We start from the raw sequence: 23,931 nt of genomic DNA, 5'->3' as shown, positions 1-23,931 counted from the left end.
CTGACTTGTATTTTTATCTTAAAAAATCCTGAACATCCCCACTGCCCCTTCCTCTCCCACAGCCATGGCTCCAATGCGCAAGTTGGCCTCAGGCACTGAGGATGGCTCCATGGCCTTGCTCAGGCACTAAAGTAGCTCAGGTGCCCAGCAACAGAGCAGTGGTCCCAGATGGGCTGAACATCAGCCCCAGATGGGGGCTGCCTGGTAGATCCCTGTCAGGATGCATGTGGGAGTCTGTCTCTCCACCTCCCTGCCTCTCACTTGATTAAAAAAAAAAAGGAAGTCAGACACAGTCTTGATTAATCAGAACCCTCAGCCTGTCTAATGTCAGTTTGTTTCCTGGCTCTGCTTCTAGTATGTCTCCTTCCTCCTCACCCGGCACTGGCTCAGAGCACTCATTTTCACCAAGTCGTCTTGTGTTACTTCTTCTGGTGTGGTGTCTATTAGCTCTAGAATTTCTCCAAGACCCATACTTTGAAACCCTTTCTCACCCACCTTTGCCATATTCACAATTTGCCATGATTCCTTGTGAACTCATGTGCATCCGGGCAGTTTCTCCAGCAGGAATTTGTTTTGGGTTTGAAAGTTTTCACAGCTTTTTCTATAACAATGGCATCTCAGTGTAATCCTTCCAAACTTTCATGATGTTCTCTCTAATGGGTTCTCTTCTGTAGCACTCACAATCCTTTCCACAGAGTACCATTTGGTAATGAGCCTTAAGGGTTCTTATGACCCCCCAGATCTAGAGTATGAATCGGAATTAGTTATGTTTAGGAGCAAGCAGACCAATCTTAGGTGCTCAACTCGTGGGGTTCTGGGCGCCAGGGGCATTGTCCAATATCAGAAGAACTTGAAAGGCAGTCTCCAGACAAGGTACTTCCTGACTTCAGGGAGTATGGATGGAACCAATCCAGAAAAAGGGTTCTTGTTGTCCAAGCCTTCCTGTTGTACAACCAAAAGGCTGGCAGCTGGGCTACCTTTACCCTTCAAGACTCAGGGGTTAGCAGCTTTATAGATAAGGGCAGTTAATCATAAACCCTGCTGCATCTTTAGAAAACAGGGTTAACCTACCTGAAATCCCGGTACTCGCTTCTCTTCCTTACTGACGAACGGCCTTTGTGGCCCGCCCCCCCAACACAATAGGGCACTTTTGTCTGCATTAAAACCTGTTCAGGCAGATACCTTTCCTCTTCAACGATTTCTTAATGATACCTGGGGACTTGTCTGCTGCCTCTTGGTTGGCAGAGGCTGCTTCTCCTGTTATCTTGACATTTTAAAAGCCAAGCTGCTTTCTAAAATTATTAAACCATCCTTTGCTGGCATGACATTCTTCAGCTTTAGCTCTTTCACTTTCCTTTTGCTTTAAGGTGTCATGTAATGACTTCAATTTTTCTCTAATCAAACCAGAATCTACAGGTATGCCTTTCTTATAGCAACCCTGCACCCACATAAAAGCTGCATTTTCAATATGAAATAAAAAAGTATTTCACAAAAAATGCAAGGCTTTCGTGCCTGTTGGCGTAGCTGCAGCAACAGCTTCACAAATTTCCTTTTCTTTTTCTACAGTGGTCCACAGGCTGGATTCATTTATCTGGAAATGGCAGACAACCACAGCAGCAGACTTCAACCTGCAGTACAGCGATTCAACTTTTCTTGTAATGTCATGACTTTTCTCTGTTTCCTGGGAGCACTTCCGGCATCACTAGTGGCACTCTGTACGGGTCCTATGGTGTTAGTCACGGTTTATGGTATTGCACTAAACATGAAAAATATGCGAGAACTGCACGAGTAAGTGTTACTGTGAGACACAATTTACTGGGGAGATAAACTAGTCACGCAGAAATGATTAGCATCATAGGCATTTTAAGTGAACTCTCACAACACTAGAGCTCACCAGAATAACAGGAGGTGTTCACAAAATTATTACAGTATTACAGCATGTACAATTAATTTTATGTAGTAATGATTTAACACTGCATCTTTACGGTTGTTTACATGTCTCTTGACTGTGAATGGCATCATGTACAGTCTATGTTTACGTGCATAAGCTTTGATAAATTTTAACTTTTTATAACAGATCTATATATATATTTTATGGTAGTAAATGATAAAATAAACTAGTAGATACATATTTTATGCATTCACAACATACTTTTTCTCTAATTTTTCAATATTTCTAAGTAACGGAGTACATCTGTGAGTTTTTTCAAATTGTTGCAAATCTCCAAAAAATTTTCCAATATTTACTGAAAATAATTCTGCTCATAAGTGGGCCCTCACTGTTCAAACTGCAATGCTGTTAAAAGGTTAACTGTATTGGCTCTGGCCAGTTGGCTCAGTGATAGAGCATTGGTCTGGCAAGTGGATATCCCAGGTTTCATCCCTGGCCAGGGCACACAGGAGAAGCACCTTCCCCCTCTCCTTTCTTTCTCTCTCTTCCCCTCCCACAGCCAAAGCTCCATTGGAGCAAAGTTGGCCCGGGCACCGAGAATGGCTCCATGGCCTCTGCCTCAGGCGCTAGAATGGTTCCGGTTGCAAAGGAGCAACACCCCAGACGGGCAGAGCATCGCCCCCAGTGGGCTTGCTGGTGGATCCCGGTTGGGCACCTGTGTGAGTCTGTCTCTCTGTCTACTTGCTTCACTTCAGAAAAATATAAAACAAAACAAAAACAAACAAAAAAAAGATTAACTGTATTTACAAACACAACCAGCAGGTCAGAATTGGCCCAGGGGCCACAAGCCGCTGACCTCTGATCTAGACTCCTATCCTCTTTATCAATCTTTCAATATCCTCCTAGTATTTTCTATTTGACTCACCCTCCCAATACAGATTTGCATTGTATTTCTGGACAACAAATATCTGGATAACAAATACTGCTCATACTTGTGAAGCTATATTGAAACATTTAATATATATATATATATGGTGACAGAGACAGAGAGGACAGAGAGGAACAGAGAGGGACAAAAAGGGAGAGAGATGAGAAGCATCAATTCTTCATTGCGGCTCCTTAAGCTGTTCATTGCTTTTTCATATGTGTCTTGACCAGGGGGCTACAGCAGAGTGAGTGACCCCTTGTTCAAGCCAGCGATCTTGGGCTTCAAGCTAGCAATCTTTGAATTCAAGCCAGCAACCATGAGATCATGTCTATGATCCCGTGCTCAAGCCAATGAGCCTGTGCTCAAGCTGGTGACCTCAGAGTTTTGAACCTGGCTCCTCTGCATCCCAGTCTGACACTCTATCCACTACACCACCACCTAGTCAGGCTGTATTTCCTTTTCTTTATAAAATATTAAACATATCAGTATAGTCTGTGTCCATGAAAAGACTTTTTCTTATTTTTGTAATTAATTTCCATAGTTTCTCACTGACCCAAGTTAACTAAAGACATTACCATGTGTGAATCAACAATTGAGGAGACTCACACAGAAATGCTCAGTGAATGTATGAGGATATTCAGACCCAAATTATCATTTAGTAACCTTAAGCATGTATTGTTTTAAACTTTAGTGTCACTGGTAATTAAAGATATGCCTGAAACAACAGCTACAAAACAAATATGATGTAAAAATTATTCATCTGATCACAATATTTTTTCTTGCTCTAAGGAAAATTGTAATGAGAATGCTAAAATAGATAATTGTTTCATAACATGGCCACATATATGCCACCTCTAACATCCAACTATTCTTTTTAAAATTCCTGTATTTAAGATGTACAAAAAGGTATAAAAATAGGACAAAATACTTATAGTCTATCAGATTATGGAACATATAACTTTGGAGACTGAGACTCTGTGTACCCTCAGTTCAATCTCTGTTCCTTACCTCCAGGGACTAATCATTGTTCTGAACATTAGTATTTGATATATCCATGTATTCCTTCATACTTTTTGTACAATGTACATATCACTAAATAATTCATATCATTATATTACAGCTTGCTTTGTTGATTTGGCTTTATGTCTGAATTCACACAAAATGATATTGTTCACCAAGTGCTTCTCGATGTTTCTGAACCTTCAGATAGAAATCACTAGAATGAGAGCATGTCACGTGTAGGGCATGGTGGTTAAAAGCAATCTCTTTCTTCCCCTTCCTCAGTGAACTCAAAAGCCACATATTTCAGATGGGGCCATAGGGCAGCTATAGGAACATGAAGGATCCATCAGCCTGGGTTTCTGAGTGAGGGGTGCAGAATTTCTAGCTAACCCATTTTGGAGATACAAAATGAACAAGAAATAATCCTGGTATGCTAAGACAAACACAAATGGGACTTTTCTGGGATTATTCAGAAGCAGAGTAGATTCAAAGCCTTTTGAAAAGACCTCTATCCTCTGACTCTGGGTTGATATTTATTCCCACTTGCATGAAAAAGCAAATCGCATATATTGTACTCTATTCTTTACCTTCTTAGAAGACCTACTGCACTAACAATACTTTCATAGATGTGCCTACATATTTATGTACGGTCTCCTGTATGTTAGTTTTGTTTCCCCAATTAGGTATTAAGCTCTTCAAGAATCATGACTTTTCTTTTGTACCCCACAATGCACCTTATTACAGTCCACATAGGCATGTAATGACTGGTCTACTGTTTGGGGAGGATGAGGACTAATAATAAATGTCCATTTTGCGGCAGGCACCTTGGTTGTACTTCACATGTTATCTTGATCCTTATTATTTCCATTATATAAACTAGGATATTAAGGCTAAGTCACTTTTCTTTGGTCACAGAACTAGGAAGAGATGAAGAGTATGGGAAGGGCAGCTGGAACTGGTCAGCTTGACTCTAAAGCCTTTGCTTTTTAGTTTTTTTCACTGAACTGAGTGAGATCATGGCTAGTGTAGGGCATAAAATTTAGTAGAACATTGAATGAATAACAAAAATGGTTTTGTTTATAAATTTTACAAATATTAAAACATTTCTTTGGAGACTTTCAGGACTCAAGCTTGTTGGGTCTTACCTTGATCACTTCTGGAGTTTGTTGAATCAAAACCACCGAAGTAGTATCTCTGGCTTTATCACCAACAGGACTCTTACAGACTGATACGTTGGCTTGGGAAGATGTTGTCAAGGTTTCCTGTAGAATTTGCATCATTTCCTTTTCTTGCGATAGGCTCCCTCTGCCTGATTTGCATTCAACTAGTTCTTGAGCAAAGTCTTCAATGCTTTCTAGAATTCGCAGTAAGAGGGCTCGATCCTCTTCTTCTATTTTATGTCCATTAGTTTCAATGATCCTTGTTAGACAGGAAGGTGAGGCTTTTTCTGTGGGTGAAGAGACTTTAGATTTATGCTCAAGATCTACAGGAAGCTGATCAGTCAACTGATTATGACTGTTCGGAGAGTTAGAGCTTTTACCTTTGGCAAGTGGCTCTCCTAGAGAGGTCTCCATTTTCTGTGAAAAAGATTCCAAATCCATTAACAATTTATCTATCTCTTCCTTACTGTTAGAAGTCATAAAATCTCTGTGGTCTTCAATTTTAGGAACTTTTGACTTAAGATCTTCCTTAGGCAGGTTAACAACTGGTTTTTCAAATATCTTACCAATTTCATTTTGGATTGAGGCAGGGCATTTTTTAAGATGAGTACCATGGTCTGGAAATTCTGCTCTATCTTCAGTTACCTTTAAAAACTCCTGATTGAGCCCATTCTCTGTCCTTTGTCCTTTATCTAATGCTTTCTTTCCATCTAACTCTTCTTCAATATAAAGGGTTTCCATTAGGTCACCAGAAGAAACATTTCCTGAAGTGTTCATGGTCACTGACTGTGATCGAAGCTGGACGTCTTTTAGAGTTCTGGGATCATTTATCTCTAAGTTATATAAGGAATTTGTAGAGTTGCTTGGAATGGGTTTTACAGTGTCTGTTTTCTTAGAACTATGCTTGTCATCTTGCAATTCTATAGTTTGAAAATGTCCAGGGTCAGGGGCTGAGAGCTGGACAACATCTTCATATTTAGGGGGCTGCTCAGTGCCAAATATTGGGGAGAAAGGAGTCAGTTGTAAACTAGGCATATTATTGACCAGTTCTGCTAAATCTATTGCCTCATTATTTCCAGACTGCATTAATTCAAATGGTAGCTTTTTCAGATAAGATGCTAACCTGGTCATTACATTCATATAGACAGTTTCAGAGCTAGCAACTGTATCATTACCATTTCCTTCACCGATGCTGCTCCCTGACTTTTTCTTTATGCATTGTTTTATAATGTCTGTGCATTTTTTCAAATCCTCAGAACATTTCAGCAAGATGTCCAAGCAGATCTTTATGTCTGTTCCAGAAGAAAAATTATCTATTTTATGTTTTTCCAAAATCTGAGTAACCAGGTCTTCTTCGGAGAAGTTGTGAAGAAACATTGAAGTCAGGTTCAGATCGAGGGAGTTTCTATGGGACAAAGATTTTTCCTCAAGTGAGGAACTCCGGAGTAAACCAAAGGATGAGGTGTTCCCATCATTGTTATAATGACCACAGAGCAGGTCAAAATCAACTGACCTCCTATTAAATGAATCAGACTTAACTTTTCTTCCCTTTTTGTAAGCTGCATGGTTAGAGTTTTTGAGTTTTTCAAGGGAAAATTCTTTTATTTTCCCACTGGCAAAACTGATTGCTTCTCCTGCAATATCCTTTAAGTTGCAGGTATTCTGAAATGTAGATCCTTTCTTGATCCTGGGTATACCTGGGAGGGCCTGATGTGGATAGTCACTTTCAGCTGAGGAAAACCCATTTTCATGGGGTAGAAACATGGAGTCCAAGTCTGCATCTTTGAACTGAGACACAGGGATGTGTAAGAGGTCTGCACAGACACTATGATGTACCACAATGCAGTCAACGCCATGTGCGAAGGTGTGGCAGGTTCCAGTGCAATAATGGATAGCTTGCTCAAAACGCCGGTCTATCACCACGCTGCTGTAGTGGTTCACAGTACTAACCACAAGTCTGTAAGCTGCTGCCATAATATCAAATTCACTTAGTGGTGAGACTTGGAAGTTTCTAGAACTCGTTTCAAGTAAATTCTCCTAAATGACACTCAGCTGAAAATATATTTGACAATGTTCAGTGGTTTCTTGCAAACATAACCTTTCCCACAAAGGGAAACCATATAAATTTGAGGTTTGGTAACTGTCAGGATACAGTAGCTGTTGCACATGTGTGCTTGTAGTAGCAAGTCTAATAATTTAATAATTGTGCTCTTTAGTTTTATTTAGTAATATCATGATATTAGAAGAGTATTTTTATAAAAAATATCCTCTTTTAGTTTTTCTGCAATTCTATGATGCAGGAATTTATTGTCATAAATTTACTGTCATAAATCTTAGTTGGTAGTATAGAAGTAGTGTGATAACTTAGTCCTCCAAAGGTTTAAATGATCCATTTTTCTGTGAATGAGAAGAAACCTATAAAGAAAAAAGAAAACAGTTAAAAGGAAATATGAGAGAACTTTTCATTTCTTCTTCTTTGTATTCCTATGCAGTCAATTACCAAGTCTGGTTGTTTGCCGTATCACTGCCTACTGAACTTTGACTCATACCTTTGTTTCCTCACATCCTATCCTCCTTACTACCTAGAGAAGTATGACCTCAGCTCTGCCCTAGTACAACTGCCTCCTGGTTGGTATTTCTTATCCCACCCTCCTTGCCACTTTATATGCAACTAACAAGTCGTTCCATCAAAGTACTTGTTATATACATCACAGTAGACAACACAAATAGTTGTTCTTGATCTCCACCTTCATCTACACCTGGAAATTATTCTCCACCTTTCTCTTTTCTTACTGTCTAAGAAAGACAAAAACAACCTTCATTGCTGTTCTTAATCCCAAACTCTCAAACCCTGTGATATGCAGATCGATCTCTCTCTCACCATCAAGTGGATAAAATTCACTTGTGTTCTCTTAATTTAAAAAAAGGATTCTAAATCATGTAGCTGCTTTCCAGAAAGGTTCAATCAATGTATTCACTCAATCAATAAATACTAAGTACCTACAATATGCTGGGCTTTTGTGAAATGCTAGGGATAGAACAGTGAATAAAATAAAGTCCCCTGTCTTTATAGAGCTGACAATCTAGTTGGAAAAAGAAAAACAATACGTAAGTAAACGTATTACTTAGATGGTGATGTGTGCTGTGGAGAAAAGGAAGCAGGGCAAGGGTGAAGGAAGGATGGGAGGATGCTGTGTTTTAAACGGCAGTCAGGGAAATCTCACTGACTCATTAACAGAGACCTGAAAGAAGAGAGGCAGCAAGCTGAGAGGGTATTTAGGGTTAAATCATATGAGGCAGATTAACTATAAGTGCAAAGGCCCTGAGGTGGGAGCATGCTTGATTTACTAGAAGAATGACAAGGAGGTTAAAGTGACTGGAGCAGAAGCAGCAAGGAGGGGGGAGTGTAGGAGATGAGATCAGAGAGGAAAGGTGAAAATCTATAGCGTGCAGGGTCTGTAGATTATGGTGATGAATTTGGCTTTACTCTGAGTGAGTTTGGAAACAACTGGTGGTCACTGAGCACAGGAATGACATGGTCAGACTTACATTTAATTTGGTAATTCTAGCCATTGTGCTCAGAGGAGACTGTAGAGGAGCAAGGTAAGAAGCAGGGGAAAATGTTAGAGGGTATTACAATGAATTGGGCAAGAAGTCTGCCGGCTTGGAAGAGTAACAGGGGAGAAGTTTAGATGTATATATATTTCAAACATAGAGCCAATCTAATTTGCTGAAGAACAGAATGTGCAATATTACTATATCAAGAATGATACAGTAAGGCAATGATAGGAGGCGATGGTGAGAGCAACAGAGAGCAATAGCACCAATGCTCCATCAATAGCACTGGGATTTCAACAATAAAACTTTCACCCATTTAATAATGAGAAACAGAACTTCACTGTTTCCATTTTTAATTCTTTAATCCTAGAAAACTGTCTTGCCTATTCTCTTTCTTCTTTGGTAGATTCTCTATTGCTCATTTAGGCATTAGAGACTTCATAAATACAGATCCAATTAATACAATTAATTTACAAACAACCCTTTCTTTTGTTGAATTTTTATACTGGTTAAGACTATATTTCCTGGCTTTTTGGATCCAATGATTAGTCTGTTTTTGTGCCAGTCCTACACTACTATAATTACTGTTGTCCTGTTAAATTTTATTATCTGGCTTTGCTTCCCATATCCCTATGATTCTTTTTTATGCTCCAAAGAGTCTTCCAGATAAATTTTTGAACTATGGAGTTTTAAGAAAAATATTGGCCTTGGCCGGTCTGCTCAGTGGTAAGAGTGTTGGCCTGGTGTGTGTGGATGTCCCGGGTTTGATTCCGTCAGGACACACAGGAGAAGTGCCCACCTGCTTCTCCACCTCTCTCCCTCTCGCTTCTCTTTCTCCCTCTTTTCCCCTCCTGCACTCATAGCTTGATTGGAGTGAGTTGGCCCCAGGCGCTGAGGATGGCTCTATGGCCTCTACCTCAGGCTCTAAGAAGAGCTCAGTTGCTGAGGACTGCAGCAATGCCCCAGATGGGCAGAGCATTGCCCCCTAGTGGGTTTGCTTGGTGGACACATAAGGGAATCTGTCTCTCTGCCTCCCCTCCTCTCACTGAATAAAAAAGAAAAAAAGAGAAATCCTCTATTAGAGTTTGATTACAATTTCAATAAACATATTAATTATTTTGAAGAAACACTGACATCATTATAACATACAGATTTTCTACTCAGGAAAATAAAAACCTTAATTCCAATGAGATTCCTTTATTTCTGTCTTTGTGGTTTTCTTCGGGTAGGTTACCCCATTCTTCTTGTCCTTCACTTTCTTAACTTCCTTGCTATGTGAAGGGATCTTTGTTGCTATGCCTCATCCTACACTTCCTTGCATTCTAATCTCATGATGGCTCATAAAAACCATAAAACTAGAAATCATGTAGGATGTTTGGAGCTGAAGCAGAAAGAAGTTCCATAGTAAAGGAAATAAGTGCCCAGTAATTCTTAAGTGAAAATACAAAGAAGTCAAAGAAGAACGATACTATGGGACAAAAAACTAGAACATGGCGATGGAAGAAATTAACTTTTTCAAAAGATGCTCCAGCAGATAGGGAAGACACACTACCAAGCATGAAAAACTATGCCCCCTTTCAGAAAGCCAAGATTTTGAAAGCACTTTTGGGTAAGAAAAAAAGGGAAGGAAAACACAAAGGATACTGCCAAGAAAGTATGTTAGGATAAGTGTATGAGAGACATTAGAATTATATTCTAATACAGGTGATACAGGTGATAGATAATACAGGTGGTAAAACTGATCTGGGGCAAAATATATAAGTGTTGGGAAATTTAAATACCCAGAGGCCTCTAACACCAGATAAATTCCTAAATTGGCATAAAACTATTTTATTTCTATAATATTTGAAAAATTAAAGAGGAGAAGTATTTATCTAGGTTTGAATAAAACTAAAACAACTGGTTGATAAGGTAACAAGATGGAAAATATAAGAAAGTAATCGTGTAATATTAGAATTTGGGAATAGTCGAGAAAGGGAGAATACTAGTCAAAGTCAGACATTCTTTTTGACAAGTGCTGCCCAACATAACTTTTCTGTGTGGATGGAAATACTCTGTCTGTACTATCTGATAGGGCTGATATGGCTGACATTAGCCACATGGGACTATTGAGTACTTTAAAGTAAATAGTGTAACTAAAGAACTATTTTAATTAGAAAATTTTAATTTTGAGATTATTTTATAATCAGAAAGAAGCTGCAAATATACTATAGAAGGTTCCTGTGTACTCTTACTCCAGTTTCCCCTATATTACCATAGTACATGATCAAAACGAGAAAACAGACATTCGTACTATTAACTAAGCTACAGATCCTATTTGGATTTCATCAGCTTTATATGCACTTACTCCTTCCTTTTTCATCCTTCCACCCTTCCTTTTATATTAACTACTACCACAATCAGGATATAAACTATCCCACTGCCTCCCAAAATATCCCTCATGATACCCTTTTTTAGTCACAGTCACTCCAATCCTAATTCTTGGTGACCATTGATCTGTTGTTCTCCATCAATATAACCTTATTATTTCAAGAATGTGTTACGTAAATTATACAGGTGTTAGCTTTTGAGATTGGCTTTTCTTGCTTAACATAATGATTTTGAGAGTCATTCACTTTATCACATGTATCAGTCAAAGTTCATTCCTTTATATTTCATTGCATGACTATGTAACAGTTTGTTTACCCATTCACCCATTAAAGGATATTAATGTTATTTCCAGTTTTTGAATATTAGTGCACAGGTTTTTTGTGCACATAATTTTCATTTCGACCTTCTGTTTCCCCCATTATGTTCTCACAATTAATACATGCTCTTTTTAGAAAGGTTAGAAAATATTCATAAGCAGAAAACATTTTAATTATCCATTTAAAATTCACCATTCAGAAATAACTACTGTTAATATACTTATGGATATATACCCTGAAATTTTCTTATGAAAATTTATAAATGTATATTTCTTTACAAAAATTGGATCACACTACATATCTTATAACTTATTTTAAGCTAGCAATATCTCATGAATATACTTCCATGTCAAAACAAATCTAGATAATTTTAATGGATATAATATTCTATCATATGCATAAAATACAAGGGTGGGCAAAAGTAGTTTTACAGTTGTAATACAAGTAATGCAATAATTAACTACTAATTATACAAGAATAAATTGGTTCTGTGTACTAACAACTATATACCTATTTTTTGCCAACCTCTTTAATTTAGTCATCTGCTATTGCTAGACATTATGGTTATTTACTGTTTTGTTTTAAAATAAACAGTGATGAATATTCTTATATATTCACTTCACATAGTTGTCCAGTTATTCTCTTAGAATAAATCCAGGTAGTAGAATGCTGAGTCAAAAGGTGTGTGTGTGTGTACACATTTTAAAAAGGTTCTTAGATATACAGAGGTCAATCGTCTTACATAAAAATGACAAACTTATACTTCCAATATTAGAGTGAGAGGCTCATTTCCCCACATTCTCTTTTGAGTGATACTACTCTTTAAATCTTTTCTAATCGGACAGATGAAAAAATGGAAGTATGTTGTTTTAATCTGCACCTGAACAGCTTTTTATTTATTTAGCAGACATTTGTGGTGTTCATTTGTGAAGCCTTTCTTTATGTTCTTTGTTGATATTGAAAGAGAGTTTCTAAATCATACTAAAGAGCCAGAAAAGACTTCCCAAAAGGATGATGGGAATTAATTAGACAAATAGGAAGGGAAGAATACTCAAAGCAGAGGGAAACATATGAAGGCTCAGAGGCCTAACATGGCACAGTGAGTTCAGAACTGTGAGCAGTCCGGGCTCATTTCAGGGGGAGTAGACAGACAAGCAGGAGGAAGACTGCAGAGAGCAGCAGGAGCTAGCCCACAGACTGACTGCATCTGTACTAAACTGAGGAGTCAGAGCTTTATTTGAAAACTATGGGAAAAATAAACATTTTTGGGCTGGGGACTAACATGATGAGATTCATGCTTTAGAAAGATCATTCTAGCAGCTTAGCTGAAGTACGGAAATCAATTAGGAAGCTACAGTAATAATCCATGCAAGAAGTGGTGAGAACCTAAACCAAGAAGGTGGCAGTTGGTAGCAAGGGGAGGGCGCTGATCAGATAGTCAAGAGGGTAGGGTTCACAGAACAGGAGAAGGGGAAAGCGAAAGGGTGGGATCTTGGGTTTCTGGCCTGGGTCCTGGGGTGCTAGTGCTGCTACTCCCAAAATAGACTTTTTGTTTTTGTTTTATGGGAGGTGGCCATAGAAAAGATAAAGAGTTTTATTCTGAATGTGTAGTTTGAAGAGATTCCTATGGAAAATCCAAGGGAATGAAATGTGAAGATAAACACCTGGAGGTGAGCACAAAGCTCTGGCCTGGAGAGGCAGGCCTGAGAGGATACACTGGGTGAGCGCATACAGCAGGAAGAGTTCTGGGCTACGGGCAGAGCGCAGAATGCCCGACACTTCAGGGTTAAACAGAGGAGAAGAATCCTCAGAAGGAGGCTAAGAAGGAAACCAGGAGATAGCAGTTTCACGGAGGCTGAAGGAGAGACTTCCAAAATGGAGGCCACGGGTGTTGAATGCTGCTGAGAGGTTGAGGAAAAACAAACCTTACACTGGCAAATGGTAGCCTTAGCAAGTGCAATTTAAAAACGTCCCAAAGTCTATGAGCTGGTCCCAAAGATTATGTATGTACAAAAGTGCTACATAATTAAAAATCTCTTTCAATATAAGCCGAAAAAAACTCTTTCAATAAGTAAAAAGTTCTGAGTGGTAAGAGAGCATGTATCATAGTCTGAATTTTTTCTTTCTTACATGAAATGATGAGTGTTTTTATAATCTTTGATTTGATAAAATATGGCAAAAATATTCAGTCAGTCTAAACATCTATTATATCAGGGTAGAAAGCAAACTATAGATTTGTCGGCAAATTCTTGTTAATCCTTCTGAATGTTTACATTTGTAACTCAGGTCTTGTTGCATGCTGCCTGCCCAGAGCCCAGTCTGTTGTCTCTCCTGGTTCTTTCATCCCTGCAAAGGGCAAGAGTCTATTTTCCTAATGTCTGCCCACGTGCTTCACAGGCAACTTTCAGAGTTTTTCGACTTACTATTACTTCCACTTTACAGTTTATGATTACTCTAACAGGTACTTTCCAGTGGCTCCTGGTATTCCTCCATAGTAAACTGCTATATAGATGCTGCTGATGAAGTGGATCTATTGTGAAACAAAGGAACAGAAGCAGCAGACAAGAAAGGTTAGAGTGAAGAGGACTGAATTTTGAAAGATAAGAGCCTTACCAGGTGAAGAGAGATTAAACTGGACCTTATAAGAAAAAAAAATCTACAAAGGCATAGAGATATGAAAAGAACTTGTGTAATATTGCTGAAGCAGAAAATGTGCAGTATAGATTTTATAGCTTTAACATCTCCTCCAAACAGTAAGAACAAAAATAATAAAGTAAACTCCATTTTTAAAGAATCTAGGAGACATCTGTAATTCCAAATCACTATATGTGAAGATAGAAAGCAGAAGCAGGGATGGTAAATGACTTAGCAGAGTAGAGGAGGAAGGGATATAGGGATACTGATGGCAAGCAAACCAGTTCACTCTGCACAACCCAAAAAAGGCCCAGGTTTGGAGGTTCCAGGTACCATCCAAATGGGCCATGGCTAGGGTAGAGGATTGAAAATAGGGAGATTGAAATTCTGCCAAGAATTCAAGGGTATAGACCTCCCACCTGCACGCCACAAACTCAAAAAATCATTCCTCCTTCACTCTGCTGAAGATAGGAAACTTATATGCTAGTGAAAAAAATGAACCAGAAAATTACCAGCCCCAGGGGCATCACACAGAGGGGGTGGTAAAGGACTAAAAATTGAAATAGTTATATTCTTCAATTTTTACATTCTGATTAATAAACTCATGAGCCCCCTATCCAGGGTCCCTATCCAGGGGGACCCTATCCAGGTCAAGGTCACAAGAAACCAGGTTTACTAATTCCAACTCCCAGCCTCCACTGTGGATTAAAGAATCCTTTTCTGGAGATCAGGAATCCCATCTAACCACATGATGGCTTTACACTGAAGCCCACTGATTTACAAATACTACCCACAAACAGAGAGCTTCCTCTCAGCTCTTCAGAGCCTCACTTTCATTTTAAATCAGTATTATTGAGTTATAATTTATATACCATAAAAATATAGATATGAAGTGTATAGTTCAATCTGATTTAACAAGAACCACTGCCCCTAAAAAACCCAGAACATTTACATCACCCTAAAAGTATCCTTCTGACCTTTCCCAATCAATTCCCCTTACTTGCAATATCTGTCAATTACTGATCTGTTTCCTGTCACTATAGATTACTTTTGCCAGTTCTAAATCTTCATATAAATGTAATCATAAAATATATATACTTTTCAGTCTGGCCTCTCTCACTCAGACAATGGTTTTGAGTTTCATCCATGTTTCTGCCTGTGTAAACTGCAATATTTCTTTTTACTGCTTAGTAGGCATTCTACTACATGAATATACCAAAATTTGTTTTATCTATTCACCAGTTGATAGACATTTGGGTTGTTTCTAGTTTGTGCTATTACAAATTAAAGCTGCTATGAACTGGTGAGTAAAAGTCTATTTGTGGTTATGTGGTCATTTCTTTTGGGTAATTAACAGTGGAATTACTGAGTCATAATAAGTGTATGTTTAACTTTATAAAAACCTCTTAAACTGTTTTCCAAAGTGGTTCTACCATTTTACAGTCTCATCAACACTTGACATTGCCATAGAGACTTATCAACTGCAAACCTCTACCTGAGCGTGCCAAAGGGGCAGAACCCGGGGTACAGAGTCGCCGACCAGGAAGAGGGAGAGAAAAGAAAAAGCAAGAAGATAACCTCTCAAAATCAAGAATAATCTGCAGACTTTATAACCTATCCCATTTTATTATATTTGTTCGTTTGTTTCTCTTATCTTCATTCTTGATATTTTTTTTCCTCCTCCAATTTGGCCAATTAACTCTCTGCCGGTCTTACTCTCTCCTCTCCTTGAACTACACTACCCATAAGTGTTACATCTCCCATTATCTTTTCTCTCCTCTTCCTTTCTCTCTATGAGGGTTGCACTCCAAAACCCTTAACTCTCTCTCTCTCTCTCTCACTCTTCTCTTTTTTCTTCTTTTAGTGGTTCCATCTTTTTTTCTCTCTCTCTCTTTCTTTTCTCCCTCTATATTAGTTTCTTCCTTTCTCCTTTACATCTCCTCTCATTCAAACCTCAATAACAAACAAATTATCTTATCTGGGACTCAAACTTATGTTTGTGGCATTTTGGGGGTTTTTTACTTCACCTTTTTAACTCACTAGCAGTGCTCCCATCCCTGGCTCTCCATTTTATCTAGTTCTTGTTCCACTAACTACAATAGTAATTTTTTAATTTGTCCCCCCATTTTTCTGTTTTCCTCTTATTCCTCTCATCATAACTCTTAGTCAACCAACACCTAAAAGCAAATCATTTTATTCTTGACCCAAATTTCTTCCTTATTTGCTTTTTGTGGGTCCATACCCCCTTCTTTTTTCTTTTTTTTTCTTTTTTTCTTTTTTTTGCCCCTTTATTACTTTTCCCCAATTCAGGCCCTCCATTACAGGCATTGTTATAATTCACAGTTCACCACAAGATTTTCTCAAGAAAGAGGGGAGAGGAGAGGAGAGGAAAAAAGGAGGGGGGGAATAATTTCCTTTTTTTAAAATTTTTATTTTATTTTTCTTAATTTTTTTAAAAAAACAACTCTTCGATTTTTTATTTTTTTAACTTTTTATTCTTTATTAAATATCATTAATACTATCAACAAAACCACCCTCAGATGCCATTAAGGAAGAGAAAATCGAATATCATGGATACAAAAGAAAGAGAGGTAACACAGCTAGATGAGGAAAAATCTATGGAGAAAAAATTTAATATATTGGAAACCTTGGAGCTAAATGACAGAGAATTCAAGATAGAAATCCTAAAAATCCTCCGAGATATACAAGAAAACACAGAAAGGCAATTTAGGGAGCTCAGAAAACAACTCAATGAACACAAAGAATTTATGTCCAAGAAAATTGAAACTATAAAAACAAATCAAACAGAGATGAAAAACTCAATTCACAAGCTGAAAAACGAAGTAACAAGCTTAGCTAATAGAACAGGTCAGATAGAAGAGAGGATTAGTGAAATAGAAGACAAGCAACTTGAGGCACAACAGAGAGAAGAAGAAAGAGACTCAAAAATTTAAAAAAATGAGATAGCCCTACAAGAATTATCTGACTCCATCAGAAAGAATAACATAAGAATAATAGGTATATCAGAGGGAGAAGAGAGAGAAAATGGAATGGCGGACATACTCAAACAAATAATAGATGAGAACTTCCCAAGCCTGTGGAAAGAACTAAAGCCTCAAGTTCAAGAAGCAAACAGAACTCCGAATTTTCTTAACCCCAACAAACCTACTCCAAGGCATATCATAATGAAATTGACACAAACCAACAGCAAAGAAAAAATTCTCAAGGCAGCCAGGGAAAAGAAGAATACAACATATAAAGGAAGGCCCATTAGATTATCATCAGATTTCTCAGCAGAAACTCTACAAGCTAGAAGAGAGTGGACCCCAATATTTAAAGTCCTGAAAGAGAGGAACTTTCAGCCACGAATACTATACCCATCAAAGCTATCCTTCAAATATGAAGGAGAAATAAAAACATTCACAGATACAGAAAAGATGAGGGAATTTATCATCGGAAAACCCCCACTCCAGGAATTACTAAAGGGGGTTCTCCAATCAGATACAAAGAACAAAAAAAAACAGAGCCACAAGTAAAAGCTCCAAGAAGAACACAATAAAACCAAATTTAAACTGTGACAACAACAAAAAGAAAGGGGGGGAGAAGATGGAGATTAACAGTAGCAAAGGACGATGGAGTGCAAAAGTACTCACAAAATAGTTCGCTACAATAAACAGGGTAGGGACCCTTTTCATTACTCAAAGGTAACCACCATTGAAAAAACCACCACAGAAGCACATGAGATAAAAAAGATAGCAACAGAGGAAAGATGTATGGAATACAACCAAATAAAACCAAAAGAGAGAAAAACGAAAGAGAAGGATCAAACAAGACACAAAACTAACAGAAAGCAATATATAAAATGGCAATAGGGAACTCACAAGTGTCAATAATTACACTAAATGTAAACGGATTAAACTCACCAATAAAAAGACACAGAGTAGCAGAATGGATTAAAAAAGAAAATCCAACTGTATGCTGCCTACAGGAAACTCATCTAAGTAACAAGGATAAAAACAAATTCAAAGTGAAAGGCTGGAAAACAATACTCCAAGCAAATAACATCCAAAAAAAAAGCAGGTGTAGCAATAGTCATATCGGATAATGCTGACTACAAGACAGGAAAAGTACTCAGAGACAAAAATGGCCATTTCATAATGGCTAAGGGGACACTGAATCAAGAAGACATGACAATTCTTAATATATATGCACCAAACTAAGGGGCACCAAAATATATAAGACAGCTACTTATTGATCTTAAAACAAAAACTGACAAAAATACAATCATACTTGGAGACCTCAATACACCGCTGACGGCTCTAGACCGGTCATCCAAACAGAGAATCAACAAAGACATAGTGGCCTTAAACAAAACACTAGAGCACCTGGATATGATAGACATCTACAGGACATTTCATCCCAAAGTGATTGAGTATACATTTTTCTCCAGTGTACATGGATCATTCTCAAGAATTGACCATATGTTGGGCCACAAAAACAACATCAGCAAATTCAGAAAAATCGAAGTTGTACCAAGCATATTTTCTGATCATAAAGCCTTGAAACTAGAATTCAATTGCAAAAAAGAGGAAAAAAGTCCCACAAAAATGTGGAAACTAAACAACATACTTTTAAAAAATGAATGGGTCAAAGAAGAAATAAGTGCAGAGATCAAAAGATATATACAGACTAATGAAAATGACAATACGACATATCAGAATCTATGGGATGCAGCAAAAGCAGTGATAAGAGGGAAGTTCATATCACTTCAGGCATATATGAACAAACAAGAGAGAGCCCAAGTAACCACTTAAATTCACACCTTAAGGAACTAGAAAAAGAAGAACAAAGACAACCCAAAACCAGCCGAAGAAAGGAGATAATAAAAATCAGAGCAGAAATAAATGAAATAGAGAACAGAAAAACTATAGAAAAAATTAATAGAACAAGGAGCTGGTTCTTTGAAAAGATCAACAAAACTGACAAACCCTTGGCAAGACTTACCAAGGAAAAAAGAGAAAGAACTCATATAAACAAAATCCAAAATGAAAGAGGAGAAATCACCACGGACACCGTAGATATACAAAGAATTATTGTAGAATACTATGAAAAACTTTATGACACTAAATTCAACAACCTAGAAGAAATGGATAAATTCCTAGAACAATACAACCTTCCTAGACTGAGTCAAGAAGCAGCAGAAAGTCTAAACAGACCTATTAGTAGAGAAGAAATAGAAAAAACCATTAAAAAACCTCCCCAAAAATAAAAGTCCAGGCCCTGACGGCTATACCAGCGAATTTTATCAAACATTCAAAGAAGACTTGGTTCCTATTCTACTGAAAGTCTTCCAAAAAATTGAAGAAGAAGCAATACTTCCAAACACATTTTATGAGGCCAACATAACCCTCATACCAAAACCAGGCAAGGACTGCACAAAAAAAGAAAACTACAGACCAATATCTCTAATGAATACAGATGCTAAAATACTAAACAAAATACTAGGAAATCGAATACAACAACATATTACAAAGATAATACATCATGATCAAGTGGGATTCATCCCAGAATCTCAACGATGGTTCAACATACGTAAAACGGTTAACGTAATACACCATATCAACAAAACAAAGAACAAAAACCACATGATCTTATCAATAGATGCAGAAAAGGCTTTTGATAAAATACAACACAATTTTATGTTTAAGACTCTCAACAAAATGGGTATAGAAGGAAAATATCTCAACATGATAAAGGCCATATATGATAAACCATCAGCTAACATCATATTAAATGGCACAAAACTGAAGGCTTTCCCCCTTAAATCAGGAACAAGACAGGGTTGTCCACTCTCTCCACTCTTATTTAATGTGGTACTAGAGGGTCTAGCCAGAGCAATCAGACAAGAAAAAGAAATAAAAGGCATCCATATCGGAAAAGAAGAAGTAAAGGTATCACTTTTTGCAGATGATATGATCCTATACATCAAAACCCCCAAAGAATCCACAAAAAGACTACTAGAAACAATAAGCCAATACAGTAAGGTCGCAGGATACAAAATTAACATACAGAAGTCAATAGCCTTTCTATATGCCAACAATGAAACAACTGAGAAGGAACTCAAAAGAATAATCCCCTTCACGATTGCAACAAAAAAATAAAATACTTAGGAATAAACATAACGAAGAATGTAAAGGACTTATATAATGAAAACTATAAACCATTGTTAAGGGAAATCGAAAAAGATATAATGAGATGGAAGAATATACCTTGTTCTTGGCTAGGAAGAATAAATATAATCAAGATGGCCATATTACCCAAAGCAATATACAAATTTAATGCAATTCCCATCAAACTTCCAATGACATTTTTTAAAGAAATAGAGCCAAAAATCATCAGATTTATATGGAACTATAAAAAACCCCGAATAGCCAAAGCAATCCTAAAGAAAAAGAATGAAGCTGGGGGCATTACAATACCTGACTTCAAACTATATTATAGGGCCACGACAATCAAAACAGCATGGTATTGGCAGAAAAAGAGACACTCAGACCAATGGAACAGAATAGAAAGTCCAGAAATAAAACCACATATATATAGTCAAATAATTTTTGATAAAGGGGCCAACAACACACAATGGAGAAAAGAAAGCCTCTTCAATAAATGGTGCTGGGAAAACTGGAAAGCCACATGCAAAAGAATGAAACTGGACTACAGTTTGTCCCCCTGTACAAAAATTAACTCAAAATGGATCAAAGATCTAAACATAAGACCTGAAACAATTAAGTACATAGAAGAAGACATAGGTACTCAACTCATGGACCTGGGTTTTAAAGAGCATTTTATGAATTTGACTCCACAGGCAAGAGAAGTGAAGGCAAAAATTAATGAATGGGACTACATCAGACTAAGAAGTTTTTGCTCAGCAAGAGAAACTGATAACAAAATAAACAGACAGCCAACTAAATGGGAAATGATATTTTCAAACAACAGCTCAGATAAGGGCCTAATATCCAAAATATACAAAGAACTCATAAAACTCAACAACAAACAAACAATCCAATAAAAAAATGGGAAGAGGATATGAACAGACACTTCTCCCAGGAAGAAATACAAATGGCCAACAGATATATGAAAAGATGCTCATCTTCTTTAGCTATTAGAGAAATGCAAATCAAAACTGCAATGAGATACCACCTCACACCTGTTCGATTAGCTATTATTAGCAAGACAGGTAATAGCAAATGTTGGAGAGGCTGTGGAGAAAAAGGAACCCTCATACACTGTTGGTAGGAATGTAAAGTAGTACAACCATTATGGAAGAAAGTATGGTGGTTCCTCAAAAAACTGAAAATAGAACTACCTTATGACCCAGCAATTCCTCTACTGGGTATATACCCCCAAAACTCAGAAACATTGATACGTAAAGACACATGTAGCCCCATGTTCACTGCAGCATTGTTCACAGTGGCCAGGACATGGAAACAACCAAAAATCCCGTCAATAGATGACTGGATAAAGAAGATGTGGCACATATACACTATGGAATACTACTCAGCCATAAGAAATGATGACATCGGAACATTTACAGCAAAATGGTGGGATCTTGATAACATGATACGAAGCGAAATAAGTAAATCAGAAAAAACCAGGAACTGCATTATTCCATAGGTAGGTGGGACATAAAAGTGAAACTAAGAGACATTGATAAGAGTGTGGTGGTTACGGGGGGGGGGGGGGGGAATAGGAGAGGGAAAGGGGGAGGGGCACAAAGAAAACAAGATAGAAGGTGACAGAGGACAATGTGACTTTGGGTGATGGGTATGCAACATAATTGAACGACAAGATAACCTGGACTTGTTATCTTTGAATATATGTAACCTGATTTATTGATGTCACCCCATTAAAAAAATAAAATTATTATAAAAAAAAATCTTTGCTTATGCCAAAGTCATGAAGATTTTTCTCTTAAGGTTTCTTTTGTGTGTGTGTAGGGGTAGTTCTATAGTTCCAATTCTTAACGTTCATCTCTGTGATCTATTTTAAATTAATTTTTATGAATGGTATAAGGCTGAATTTGAAGATTATCCAGCACCACTTATTTGTTCAAAAGACTGTGTCCACTGAGTTATGTTAGATCCTTTGCTGAAAAAGAAATGGCCATATATATGAGTTTATTTATACATTCTCTACTCTTTTGTTTTTATATACAGACACCAATAATCTTCCTGGGATTTTGACTAGAATTTCAATGACTTTAATCTCCATTTGGTGATAATAGAGATTTTATTTTTAATTAAAATTTTTTTTATTTGCCTGACCAGGCAGTGGCGCAGTGGATAGAGCATTGGACTTGGATGTAGAGGGCCCAGGTTTGAAACCCTGAGGTTACCAGCTTGACTGCGGGGTTACTGGCTTGAGCATGGGATCATAGACATGACCCCATGGTCCCTGGCTTGAGCCCAAGGTCACTGGCTTGAGCAAGGGGTCACTCGCTCTGCTGTAGCCCCATCATCAAGGAACATATGAGAAAGCAAACAATGAACAACTAAGGAGACTAAACAGCTGCAATCATGAGGAGCTGATGCTTCTCATCTCTCTCCCTTCCTGTCCGTCTGTCCTTATCTGTCTCTGTCTCTCTCTCTGCCCCCCCAAAAAAGAAATTTATTTTTCTTAAGTGAGAAGTGAGGAGGCAAAGAGACAGACTCTCGCATGTGCCCCAACCAGGATGCACCCTGCAAGCCCCCTATGGGGCAATGCTCTGCTCATCTGAGGCCACTGCTCTGTTGCTCGGCAACCGAGCTATTTTAGCACCTGAGGCAAAGCCATGGAGCCATAGTAAGAGGAGAGGGGGAGGAGTGGAGAATCAGATGGTCACTTCTCCTGTGTGTCCTGACTAGAATAGAACCTGGGACATCAACACGCTGGGTGATGCTCTACTGCTGAGCCAACTGGCCAGGGTCAGTAATAGAGATCTTAACAATATTAAGTCTCTAATCCATGCAATCTATGAACATAGTGTATGTTTATATTTATTCAGATGCTCTTTGATTTTTCTCAGCAGTGTTTGTAGACCTTTCACTAAATTTACTCCCAAGCATTTTAGGTTTTTTGTTGCTAATGCAAATGGTAATGTTATTTTAATTTCATTTTCCATTTTATTTGTTGCTTTACATATATTGCTCTTGCGTTTTCCACTTTGCTAAATTCACTTACTTAGTATTTTTCTCTCTTTTTTTTTTTTGGTAAATACCTTGGGATTATTTTATATGATCATGTTGTCTAAGAACAGAGACAGTTTCAGTTTTTCCCTCTAACATTTACTGCCTTACTGACTATTATACTGACTAGGATCTCCAGAACAATAGTGAAAAGAAGTGGTGAGCTGCAAAATTCCTGCTTTGTACCTGATCTTTGGGGAAAAGTACTCAGTCTTTCACCATAAAGTATAATGATAACTGTAGGTCTTTTTGGTAGATACCCTTTATTAAATTGAGAAAGTTCTCCTCTACTTCTTGTTTGTTGAGTTTTTAAAAATCTCATATGGTTGTTTAATTTTGTCAAATACTTATTCTGTATCTATTGAGATGACCATATATTTTTTACCCTTTATTTTGTTAATGTGGTAGAATAGGAGTGAGAGAACTGAAATTCATATCAGGAAGACTTAGTGTTTAAATTTATGAACAATGAATTTGCAAAACGTATGCATTTATAAAAATGGAGGTAAATAATGGAAAAGAGAGCTAAAAAAAATTGACATTGGTTGTCTCTGAGGAGCAGTCTAATTGGGAGTAAAAACTTTGAAACTGTTAGTTTTTAAAAAGCCTTTTAAGCACTGACACTTTAAATATGAGATTTAATATATAACATTAGTAACAGATTTTAAAAATTAAAAATGTGTTGATAAGGTTGGGCCTGATTATTGTGTGCTAAGGCTGGGGACAAAGGCTTAGGGGAGATGAATTCAGCTTTGGGCATAGGTTGTGTTGATGGGTCTCCTCACACAGACAGATGTGTGGCACTGAAGCGAGAGTAGTAGAAAATAAAGGTCTGGAATAAGCACCAGAT

The 23,931-nt window shown here is 37.6% G+C and overlaps 1 protein-coding gene across 5 annotated transcripts in view; it reads right to left on the bottom strand.

Moving 5' to 3' along the window:
- The window catches only part of PPP2R3A (protein phosphatase 2 regulatory subunit B''alpha), a 255,934-nt gene that overhangs the window by 194,176 nt on the left and 37,827 nt on the right, over positions 1-23,931 (bottom strand). For all 5 annotated transcript variants that reach the window (XM_066352130.1, XM_066352128.1, XM_066352132.1 and 2 more), the window contains exon 3: positions 4,967-7,396. In XM_066352130.1, the coding sequence (XP_066208227.1) occupies positions 4,967-6,955 (1,989 nt within the window). In that variant the 5' untranslated portion in view covers positions 6,956-7,396. The remainder of the gene's footprint in view (positions 1-4,966; positions 7,397-23,931) is intronic.

This window comes from Saccopteryx leptura, chromosome 10 (genome assembly GCF_036850995.1).
Source record: "Saccopteryx leptura isolate mSacLep1 chromosome 10, mSacLep1_pri_phased_curated, whole genome shotgun sequence".
NCBI lineage: Eukaryota > Metazoa > Chordata > Mammalia > Chiroptera > Emballonuridae > Saccopteryx > Saccopteryx leptura.
This window is presented reverse-complemented; position numbering and strand designations above follow the sequence as displayed.